Source organism: Anolis carolinensis, chromosome 1 (assembly GCF_035594765.1).
Source record: "Anolis carolinensis isolate JA03-04 chromosome 1, rAnoCar3.1.pri, whole genome shotgun sequence".
Classification (NCBI taxonomy): Eukaryota; Metazoa; Chordata; class Lepidosauria; order Squamata; family Dactyloidae; genus Anolis; species Anolis carolinensis.
The window spans coordinates 50,974,259-50,986,514 of record NC_085841.1 but is presented as its reverse complement, the minus strand read 5'-3'; the positions used below and the strand labels follow the sequence as shown (position 1 = coordinate 50,986,514).

At 39.9% G+C, this 12,256-nt stretch overlaps 1 protein-coding gene across 1 annotated transcript in view; it reads left to right on the top strand.

The window, feature by feature from the left end:
- Positions 1-12,256, top strand: part of birc6 (baculoviral IAP repeat containing 6) — a 212,235-nt gene that overhangs the window by 187,848 nt on the left and 12,131 nt on the right. Inside the window, 3 exon segments of the mRNA XM_008125474.3 lie at positions 6,017-6,234; positions 8,011-8,172; positions 10,082-10,159. Of these exon segments, the coding sequence (XP_008123681.2) occupies positions 6,017-6,234; positions 8,011-8,172; positions 10,082-10,159 (458 nt within the window).

Genomic DNA, 12,256 nt, shown 5'->3' with positions numbered 1-12,256 from the left:
ATAATATAAGATTATAAATGGGATATATAGCTGTGTTGAAGGGCCTTGAGTCTACACTGCCATATAATCCAGTGCAAATTAGATAATCTGTGGAAGAAGTCTAAGTGAGGCCTAAATCTGCCTGTCCCCTAACTGAAACCTGGCTGTCCCTTGGTTGCTAGGCAACCAAGTGGGCAGAGATTAGCCCTCTAAACTGGCAGTAATTGGATAAAAAAAATTATTGCTCTCCCTCTAATTAGGACTTTATTTTTCTTTTCTTTTTGTTGTATCAACCTTGAGGCGTGGATGATGGGTTGTGTTGTCAAATTTTGAGGTTGGGGGGCCTGTACTTTTGTTGTTTTGTGAATCGCCGTGATGCCATCACTCTTTTATATATATAGACTAGCTGTGCCCGGCCACGCATTGGTGTGGCGTTGTCTGGTGGTGTTGGTGAGAACTTGTTGAGGTAGTGGTGGTATTGAATGTCTGTTGTATGGTTGTCTTTATGTTTAGTATGCATTTGGTTGTTTGTGTACTGTGAAAGTGGTGAGGGTAGAGGGGGTCTATGTCCCTGTGTAGAATTGTATAGTACTTATACGTTGTCCATGTGTTGTGAATGCTTGAATTGTGTCCTGCTGCATAGTAGAAAGGGTTGGGCTGGATGACCCTTAGGGGTCTCTCCAAACTCTTGGATTTTATGCCTCTATTATTATTTTATTATGACACAGCAAACAAGATAGATATGCTGGATTTCATATCACAAAATCACAAGTCGAACACTTCCCAAGTGTCTAGGACTGTGTGATGTATTTTCGGATGATGCGTGCAGATCCCAGCAGGGTGGCCTTTTGCAGCTGGCAAATCGTAATTTTGTCAATGTCTATTGTTTCCAAATGCTGGCGGAGATCTTTTGGCACGGCACCCAATGTGCCCATCACCACTGGGACCACCTGCACTGGTTTCTGCCAGAGTCTTTGAAGTTCAGTCTTGAGGTCCTGATAGCGGCTGAGTTTTTCCTGTTGTTTTTCGTCAATGCGACTGTCACCTGGGATGGCGACATCAATGATCCAAACCTTTTTCTTTTCCACAACTGTGATGTCTGGTGTGTTGTGTTCCAGAACTTTGTCAGTCTGGATTCGGAAGTCCCACAGTATCTTTGCATGCTCATTTTCCAATACTTTTGCAGGTTTGTGATCCCACCAGTTCTTTGCTGCTGGCAGGTGGTACTTGAGGCATAAGTTCCAATGAATCATTTGGGCCACATAGTTGTGCCTCTGTTTGTAGTCTGTCTGTGCAATTTTCTTACAGCAGCTGAGGATATGATCAATGGTTTCGTCGGTTTCCTTGCACAGTCTGCATTTTGGGTCATCAGCTGATTTTTCGATCTTGGCCTTGATTGCATTTGTTCTGATGGCTTGCTCCTGGGCTGCAAGGATCAGGCCTTCTGTCTCCTTCTTCAGGGTCCCATTTGTGAGCCAGAGCCAGGTCTTCTCCTTATCAGCTTTTCCTTCAATTTTGTCAAGGAACTTTCCATGCAATGTTTTGTTGTGCCAGCTGTCAGCTCTAGTTTGTAGTGTGGTTTTCTTGTACTGGTTTTTTGTCTGCTGTGCTTTGAGGAGTTTCTGATTTTTGACTTCAATCAAAGCAGGTTCTTCACTTTGCTTTACATATTCTGCCAGGGCATGTTCTTCTTCTTTGACTGCTTGTTTTACTTGTAAGAGTCCTCTGCCCCCTGATCTTCTAGTCAGATACAGCCGGTCAACATCACTGCGAGGGTGCAGTGAATGATGAATGGTCATGAGTTTTCTTGTTTTTCTGTCCAAATTGTCCAGTTCCATCTGTGTCCAGTTTATGATGCCAGCAGTATATCTTATGATAGGTATGGCCCAGGTGTTTATGGCCTTGATGGTGTTGCCTCCATTGAGCTTGCTTTTGAGAATTTTTCTGACCCTTTGTGAGTATTCTTTGCTGACCACAGTTTTCACATGTTCATGCTTGATGTTGTCCAGCTGTAGTATGCCCAGATATTTATAGGCCTCTGGCTGGTGACACTTTATTGTTTGGCCATTAGGCATCTTTATGCCCTCATTTTCAATGATGTTTCCCTTCTTCAATGCCACTGTCGAACATTTGTCCAAGCCAAACTCCATGCTGATATCAGTGCTAAAGATTCAGACAGTGTTAGTCAGAGACTGGATTTCAGTTTCCGTTTTTCCATACAGCTTCAGGTCATCCATATATATCAGATGTGAAATTTTGTGAGAATTCTTAGATGTTTGATAGCCGAGATTTGCTTTTTGTAAGATTGTTGACAGAGGGATCATGGCAATAATGAAAAGCAGGGGGGACAATGAGTCTCCCTGGAAAATTCCTCTCCTGATGTTGACAAGTCCATAGCTTTCATTTCCAACAAACAGTTCAGTTTTCCAGTGTTCCATCATGTTTTCAATGAAGGTGCCAACGTTTTTACTAATCCCGATGGCGTCCAGGCACTTGATGATCCAGCTGTGTGGGAGTGAGTCAAAGGCCTTTTTGTAGTCAATCCACGTCATGTGAAGATTAGCTTTTCGGCTTTTACAGTTCTCCAGAATCATTTTGTCAATCAATAACTGGTCTTTTGTGCCCCTGCTTTTCCGTTTTTTGCCTTTCTGTTCATCTGGCAAGATGTTTTTTTTCTTCAAGATAGTCTTGAATTCTGTCAGCTATGATGCCAGTCAGTAGTTTAAACATAGTGGGCAGACACGTTATTGGCCTGTAGTTTCCTGGTGTTGCTCCTTTTGCTGGATCCTTTTGTATCAGGTATGTTCTTCCAGTTGTTAGCCATTCACTGATACTTCCTTTCTGCATCATCTCATTGAATTGTTGGGCCATTTTTCCATGTAAAGTAATCAGATGTTTGAGCCAAAATCCATGAAGTTGATCACTACCAGGCGATGTCCAGTTCTTGGCTTTTTGCACTCGTTTGCTGATCATTTCAGTTGTTATTTCCATCTGTTCCATTTTGTTCTGTGAGAATTTTCCTTCAAACTGCTTTATCCACCCAGCGTTTTTGTTGTAGTTCTTATTATTTTCCCAAAGCTCTTTCCAGAACTTTGTTGTTGCAGTTTTCTCTGGCTTTATGGTTACTGTGTCTGTTGTTTGGTTCAGGCTCTGGTAGAACCGTCTTTGGTCTGATTGAAACAGTTGATTTTGTCTGTACTGGATGATTCTGGCTTCATATCTTTCAATTTTTCTGGCTGTTGCTGTAATTTGTTCTTTCACAATTTCCAAAGCTTCTTCAATTTTTCTGGTGTTCAGCCAGTACTTTCTGATCAGGTATTGCTTGATTTTGTCATTCTTCAATTTCTTCTCTTTCATATTTTTCAGGTTACTTGCATCTGATCTAAGTTTCTTGATTTTCAACTCAAGCCTGACCTTCCACTTTGGTTTTCCAGTCGATTTTCTTTGGGGCTGCCTTGGTTGTAGGAGCCCAAGCTCTTCTGTTACTATCACTGCTGCACTGTAGGCATACTGGTTTGTTTGTTCAATTGATGTTATCTGGACAGTGGAGAGTGCTGCATTCACATCTTTCATGAGAGGCGCCAGGTGTCTCTTGGGCACTGTTTTTAGAGTTGGGAGCCGCTGTCTTATTGCATTTGCTGCAGCATGAGCCATGATCTTATCCTTGAGCTCTTGTTGTCTTGCTGTCAAGGTTCCTGGTGGTTCAACAGGTGTTTCAAGTGCTGGTTCATGAAATTCTTGCAAAAGCTCCACACTTTCTTCTGGTTCAATCTGTTCCACCATTCCAAGTGTTGCTGGAGTCTCTGCTGCTGTCTGTGCTGTGGTCTGATGGTAATTTGCTTTGCAGATTTTCTGGATTTCTTCGAGTTCAGCTTCACTGAACACTTTGTTTCTGATTATGAATCTTCGTTGGTCAGCCAGTTGGGGTTCTGTTATCTGTGAGTCAGGGTACTCTTGTTTCCATAGCTGATGCATCCTTTTTTGGTAGCCGCGCTTTTCAAATTCAGAGTTGTAATAGCATTTCATGACTGTGCGGTTTTCTGGCATTGTATATTTCTGCCGCTTCTGTGACTGTTCATTTGGGTTTTGATGATTCCGTAGCCCACTTGTCGATGGATGTCCAGAATCAGCAGCATCCACCGCGGTCCTTTTTATCCTGGGCGACGACCGAGCCAGTATAGACTTCGTTTTGGTTTGATTCTCCATAATGCTAATGGGTTAGGTGCACTTGGTTGCATTCCTCCGCTGAGGCCTCTCTGGCTTGGTTGGACCTGCCGGTAGTTACACTACCGCCAGCACAGCCCTCAGCATCCTCGGAATGGCTAAGCCCCCCCCCCCACCACGTCAAGGTGGCACCTGCGAGGGGGTATGCTTCTATTATTATTATCATTATTATTATTATTATCTTCATCATCATTATTATGTAGAGGCTGGATGGCCATCTGTCAGGAGTGCTTGGATTGTGTCCTCCTGCATGGTAGAAGGAAGTTGATCTGGATGATCCTTAGGGGTCACTCCAAACCTTAGGACTGTATGATGATGATATTATTAGTATTAGTATTAGTATTGAGAGGCTTGGTGGCCATTTGTTGGGAGTGCTTGGATTGTGTCCTGCATGGCAGAATTGGGTTGGACTGGATGGCCTTTAGGGGTGTCTCCTAACTGTCTGATGCTATGATTCGATGTGTATTATTATTGTGCAGATATTGGATGGCCATCTGTCAGGAGTGGTTGGATTGTGTTCTCCTGCATGATATAAGGAAGTTGAACTGGATGATCCTTAGGGGTATCTGCTAACCTTAGGATTGTATGATATTCTTATTCATATTCTTATTGAGAGGCTGGCTGGCCATCTGTTGGGAGTGCTTGGATTGTATCATCCAATGGCAGAGTTGGGTTGGACTGGTTGGCCTTTAGGGGTCTCTCCTAACTGTCTGATTCTATTATTCGATTTGTATTATTACTATGCAAATCTCTTCTTATTATCCAACATATTCACTTATCCAACGTTCTGCCGGCCTGTTTATGTTGGATAAGTGAGACTCTACTGTATATTTATAATTTTATATTATCTGCTTAGAACTGGATTATATGAGGCCCCTTCTACACAGCTGTATAAAATGCTCACTGAAGTGAATTATCTGGCAGTGTGGACTCAAGATAACCCAGTTCAAAGCAGATAATATAAGATTATAAATGGGAAGGGCCTTGAGTCTACACTGCCATATAATCCAGTTAAAATCAGATAATCTGTATCTTATAGGCAGTGTGGAAGAGGCCTGAGGCCTAACTGTGCCTGTCCCCTGGGCTGAGTAGCTTGCTAGGAGACCAAGTGGGCAGAGCTTAGACTTCTAACTGGCAGCAATTGAATAAAAAACAATTATTCCTCTCTCTCTAATTAGGACTTTATTTTTCTTTTCTTTTTGTTGTATGAACGTAGAGGCATGGATGAGGGGTTGTGTTGCCAAGTTTAGTGTTTCTGGGATGTGTAGTTTTGTTGTTTTGTCCTAGGCCAAAAATTTTTTTATCCTTTTATATATAGATACATAGATGTTTAGGTGCCACACATCATCTTCTCTCTCTTTTTTAAATATGTGTTCTTTGATTGGGTAATATACTGTTTTTAGTTCATCTGCACCAATGCTTCCAAGTAGATAGAAGTTTCAATCTTTCAATAGAAGGACACAGATCAATTTAATAAAACTAGCACCTGATTTTCCCCATTAATGCATGTTGTGATAATGTGTTTATTGTTCCATGACCATGTATCACTATCATAACCAGACTCTAAACCATGACATCCTTACTAGTGTACTCCAAAATTATATACAAGTAGGTAAGTGTTCTTGTAAGCATGAGAAGCAGCGTAACTTTTATGTCTTAACATAGGGTTGGAGCTTCATTATCCCCTTTATCTGTATTGAATTTCTGTGGAGTGTTTATATACTGGCTATGCCTTTTCTTGAATTCAACTGCTTTATCCAGTCTAATTAAATTTCTCCCTACTAAAATAAAAGGTAATACTTTATTCTTCCAGATACCTTTGAGATGGTTTCTGAAGATGTTGATGGAAAACTAGTGTTTAAAGTAAATTACCACTACGTGTCTCAGGTGAAAAATGCCAGTGATGCAAACAGTGCTGCCAGAGCCCGGCGTCTTGCTCAAGAAGCTGTAACACTTTCAACATCGCTGCCACTTTCCTCTTCATCCAGTGTTTTTGTCCGGTGTGATGAGGAGAGATTAGACATTATGAAGGTACACGCTCTCAGGACTGGGACCATGTACAGCATTCCGATTTTGTTAGGAGCTCAATATAGAGATACAGATTTGGGCCTAATTTGCCTCAGATCAGTCTGGATCGAGTCAGTTCCAAAGAAAAATCACATTCTTGTAACCCTAAAGATTAAACTTTAAAGAGAAAACTATAATATAAATGATGGAAATAAATAAATAAATAAATAAAACTATATTAGCGCAATTTAAATGAAATAACTCCACAGGTTTTTGTGCAAATGTCAATTGTTTTTTTCCCCTGCAAAAGTTTCTGTTCACTGCTCCTTAGTGGAATCTCATTTCACAATACTGTACTTTTGTTCGGGCACTGTTCCCCAGATTATCAGTCAGCTGTGTTTGATTTAAAAATTAAAGATGTTCAGTAATGGTAACATGATGACAACATACTTGAAGAGGGGTTTTTGTTTTACTTGATTTTATCAGCAAACCAATTGATGATGTCTGGTTTTTTGTTTTTGTTTTTCGTGTCAGGAGCAACTGGAGTTGCTTTTGGAGTGAGAGAATTGGCCGTCTGCAGGGATGTTGCCCAGGGGACGCCCGGATGTTTTGATGTTTTACCATCCTTGTGGGAGGCTTCTCTCATGTCCCCGCATGGATGATGTTTGGTGACAGGATAAAAAAAGGAATAAGATTAATCATATATATTTATGCATACATCTAAAGATGTTAGTAAAAAAATTGATACTAGAAACCTGGGTTAACTCATCTACAGCTCAATTTAAGTACACCAATCAAAAAAGGGAACCATTTCATTCTCTGAATAGAATGGCAATAAGCAAGAGTTTAGTCTGTCCCAGTAAAACCCCAACAAGTATACCACATTGCTACTTCTGGTCTTTTTGAATGCCTGGGCAGGAAGATGTTAGACGCAGCTGGCCCCCTGAGGCAACTCTGACCTTTTCCCCCCTCTGTGAAATAACCTTTGACTTTCCCATTGGTCATATCAAAATTTATAATTTTGGCATAAAAATATGCCCTTGTCTAATATATGATGTAAATTTAAACATGAATATATATGGTATATGTCTTACCAATGGTCCAGCTAATGAGATTGCCCTTAAGGCATCTGGCTTTTTGGACTGGTTTTGGAAATATTTTCCAAACAGCCCTATAGTTGATCTATCCCATGTCTTCCAAAACTGCCCTGCCCAAACCCTGGGGGAAGTAACTAAGAACACTTGCTGCAAGCAGCATCTATTGTAGCTGCCCTTTGGGAATGGTTCCGACTTCCTGGCTGCTCAGTTTTTCCTCTTTATCTCTGCCATAAGCAAAGGTATTTTGGTGCTGGCTCTTAAGGTGTGACAGCAAACTGCTGGATAGATCTATTTTCAGATTCAGGTGTCAAGGCTTATGCAAATGAGAAAACAGAAAGGGCATGAATTTCATGGTACAATTGAAATAAATGTGTGGGGTTTCTGGTGGGAAATCATCTGGCTTGTGAACAAAGGGATTGTGCATCTTCATGCGGAAATAGACGTGACAGATGACACTGGAAGCTGATAACCTGCAGATCAGGAAGTCAAACAGAAATGCAAGATATATCAAAGTCAGGCTGAACTTAGCCAAATACTGTTGTAAACTAAAAGAACAACAGCCTTGAGTCCTGTGAAAGAAGAAAGACAAGATATAAATTAAATAGGTGAAATAAATGTTCTTGTTGCTATTTGCAGTGCTGTTTATAAACCACTAATTTACAAGGGTTCTTGCTTGTAACTTTTATTTAATATATTTTCAAAGGTTTTGATAACAGGCCCAGCAGATACACCTTATGCAAATGGCTGCTTTGAATTTGATGTATATTTTCCACAAGACTATCCTAATTCCCCTCCACTTGTGAATCTGGAAACAACTGGAGGACACAGCGTGAGATTCAATCCAAACCTTTACAATGATGGAAAGGTAGAGATTTTGTCTTAATTTCATTTGGGTTAAATGTGTTCAGAGCTTACTTTACTATGGTGACTATATAATAAAATGCCAGGGTGTACAGTGCAAAAAGTAAGTTGAGCTATATAAAATGGATATTGACATGCTCAAAACCTGCAAATTAATGGCAAGTATAGATTGTTGACAAGGGACAATTTCTTCTCTGCTAAGAATTGGATATGAGTGATAATGTCTGCATTGGCATTACTTGTCCTGAATGACTTCCGTCCAGTCTGACTGCACTGACCATCTACTGAGCAGAAGAAATGCTCATCATATGTACGATCCTGTTATTGCATGTACAGATTTCTGGGTTGAAGTAAGATACAGTAGAGTCTCACCTATCCAACATTCGCTTATCCAACGTTCTGGATTATCCAACGCATTTTTGTAGTCAATGTTTTCAATATATTGTGATTTTTGGTGCTAAATTCATAAATACAGTAATTACTACGTAGCATTACTACATACTGAACTACTTTTTCTGTCCAATTTATTGTATAGCATGATGTTTTGGTGCTTAATTTGTAAAATCATAACCTAATTTGATGTTTAATAGGCTTCTCCTTAATCTCTCCTTATTATCCAACATATTCGCTTATCCAACGTTCTGTCGGCCCGTTTATGTTGGATAAGTGAGACTCTACTGTAAATAGTTGTTTGATTTTACAGCCAGCCCACCATATTTGTGAGTTTGACCTTCAATATTTTGATTCATATGTGTTCCCTGTAAAGAATGGCTTGCTATTGAATGGAAGGGAATGTTTTTGAATGGCTTCCGAGGCTAGGTCAAATCATGTGGAGGTGGGTGCCCACACCAGCCCTCTCCAGGTGACAGGAGCAAAGCTAGGCTATTTAAGCCAGCAGCCCCCTGACACAATGTTCCCACTTGTTTTGGTCAACCCACCCACCCTCAGTACAGAGAGTAAATCTGATTGCTCTGGGGCTGGATAAGAATTCTCCCCCCTCCCTCTTTTTCCATGTGTTCTTTAAGCTTTACCCCACATTGTACCTATTTCAGTTGGAAATTGGTGTCTATAAATTGATTTCACAGCAGAAATTGATGGGTGAAAAAAAACTAGTTGGTGTACATTTTGGCACCCCCATTGGGTGGCAGGTAACCTCCAGAATAACCTCACTATGTTATGTGACTTGGGGAGGGGGCAGTGAAGAAGACTGGCCTGGGGGGGTTTCTTGTCTCTTAAAAGGTTATGTAGCTTGTGGGGAGGGCTTCCTTAGTGGTCTTCTAGTATGATTGGCCAAAAGTAGCAACCCAGAGTATAATTGGACTGTCATTCAGGATCAGGTGTTTCATCCAGGGGTGAGCTGAGGATACTTGTTCCTTGACCTAGACCCACATCAGGTAACTTTCTCTTCCTTAGCCCCAGGTTCAGATATGAATATCTAGGTCAATAAATAGCTCTTTATTTCATGCCTGGTCTCTTTATTTCTCGATTTCCATTCAGTACTATCTCCAGGAATCTCTAGGTCCCCTAGTGCAACTATATGATCAACCTCTGCTAGAAGTTGATCATAAACTCATGCTAGCGGATCTAGAAATTTCTAATAGAACACCTCTCTAGGAATCTCTACATTCTCCATTGCCAACCTGTAGTCGGCGTCCAGCAGAAGTTGACCATAGAGTCATTCTTGATTACCTAGAGATCCTAGAGAGGTGTGCTCTCAGGTTAAACAAAAGTATTTTTCTACTTTTCTGGAGTTCCTGCACCTCTAAGCTAAGAGAATGTAGAGTGCTGACTTTGTTATTGTTGTATCTTTATCATTATTATAACTGCTGCTACTACTACTACTACTACTACTACTACTACTATATTGTGACCATATACTAAATTATTTCACTGTTGAAACATTTTTTCTTCAGGTTTGTTTAAGTATACTTAACACCTGGCATGGAAGACCAGAAGAAAAGTGGAATCCTCAGACATCAAGCTTTTTACAGGCATGTGGCGTTTTTCATCCTTCTTTAGTGCAGATATGTTTGTGTGTGTGTGTGCATGCGTGCGCACGCGTGTGTGCAGTGGGTACAGTTACACCAAAAAAACAAAGATTTCATATGAAAATAGTACCTCTAGTTTCTATTCACTGATAAAATGAAAAGCAATGCATTGTATGACTACCTTTTGTGTACCCAACCAGAACTACCATTCTCTATTTCTGGTGCATTTTTAAATAACATTACTGGATGCTGGGAGAAGTTTAGGAGTGCTGCCTGATGCAATTTGATGTCCATTTTGGAAACATACTCAGGCATTGTGGTCATATCAGTTCTATATAATTTCAGCTACATGTGAGCAGTATTCACAGTCAATGCTTCTCAGAAAAAGAGATTTATGCCTGACTCTGTTGAAATGGCACATTTTTGTAATGGCACTAAGTGCAGAAAATTCTAAAAATAGCAAAAAAAAATCAACATCTTTTGGACATCTGATGTGCTGGTTGTGCTTTTGCTCTCCTCTTTTTCCTGATCCTATGGCTTGTTTGAAGGTTACTGCTTCATAGCCTATTATTCATTTCTAATATAAACTATGTTGGCTTTCATTATTTTATTCTATTATCAATTTACATTTGCAAATAACAAATTATTTGAATTGCCATGGCATAATTACAAACTGAAAAGAAAGGTATGCTATATTAATATTCATGATATGGTAGTAGGGATTTTGATTTATTGTCTGTTTTGTAAAACATCATGTAATATTTAGTTATTAGGTTGGATAACACTGGCATATAAATGGCTGTGTACTATGATCCTTTTTAAGCCTTTGTTTTTGCGGAATACATCTGGACAGCATTGGCATCCTCAAAAGCACTTGTAAGAACTTCTACAATTAATATGTTGTTCTGGAGGAATTCAGAATTCAAGCCAGACAACAGTTTATAATTAATGTTTCTGGACTAGTCTTTTGTTACTCAATGGGAGTGTCAAGGAGTCACAAAAGTAAAGTGATACATATATGCAGCATGTTTTTGGGAACAGAACAGGTGTGTTCCACTGGGATGGGTCTTTCTATCTTTGATTAGTGAGAGGCATCTTATAAGTTAGCTCTGTGGTGGAGGGCAAGAATCTAATAATTATAACTTGTTGTGCAGTTCTACTAATACTCGTAAGCACCTATCTTCTCTGCTCACCTCTCCCTTCGCTCTGCTGTCTCTTTATCTCCCTGAAGTCTGTCCCTGGAGATTGGAGAACCATTTAGAACAATATGGCATGTGACACATGGGATGTAGTGGAAAGGGAATAATTCCTGAAATGATGGGTGAGAAAGGGGGAAAAGATTCATCAACAAATACATGGTACTTTTGAATTATCTGCTAGGAATTGCTTGCCATAGCAATGTTTGGGTTAAACCCTGTTGTTAATCCAAATTAAGCTGTTGTTGCTTCAAGTCATTTCTGACTTATGATGACCCAAATAAAAATCTTTATCAGGGTTTTCTCAGCAAAAAAAAGCGGGGGTCCCATTGCCTTCCTGTAAAACTGTAAGAATGTGATTTGCCCAAAGTGATACAGAGAGTTTCAGTGGTCAAGCCAGGATTTGGACTCTCAGAATCATAGTCCAGCACTCAAACCACTTTGCCGCACTAGTTCCTCTCAATTAGAGTAGATCCATTTAATTTTTGAGTTGAGTTAATGAGCCATTTACATTCCATGGATCCACTCTTGATAAGAATACAAATAAAATTTAGCCCCTAGACATCTTTGTCTAATCCCACATATTTGTATTCTTAAAACATAGATTTGACTGAGTAATCAAAGTGAACATTCTGTAAGGAATGATATAAGTGAATGCAATGACATTGGTCTGGCTGGACAGTTAACATTTCCCCATAATTATCTAATTAGTGTATTGAAGTTGACTGTTCCCTTTCCATTTTTCATGTCACCATTTTTTTCCATTTTTTAATCCTCATCCAGACAGGCAGAACATATTAGTCCCTCAGATTAATTCAGTGTGCCAAAATTAATGCAGAAGTAAGCCCACAGTGTTACAAGTTGGAAATAACGTCCCTGACTTTAATTCTGCACCTAGTAACAC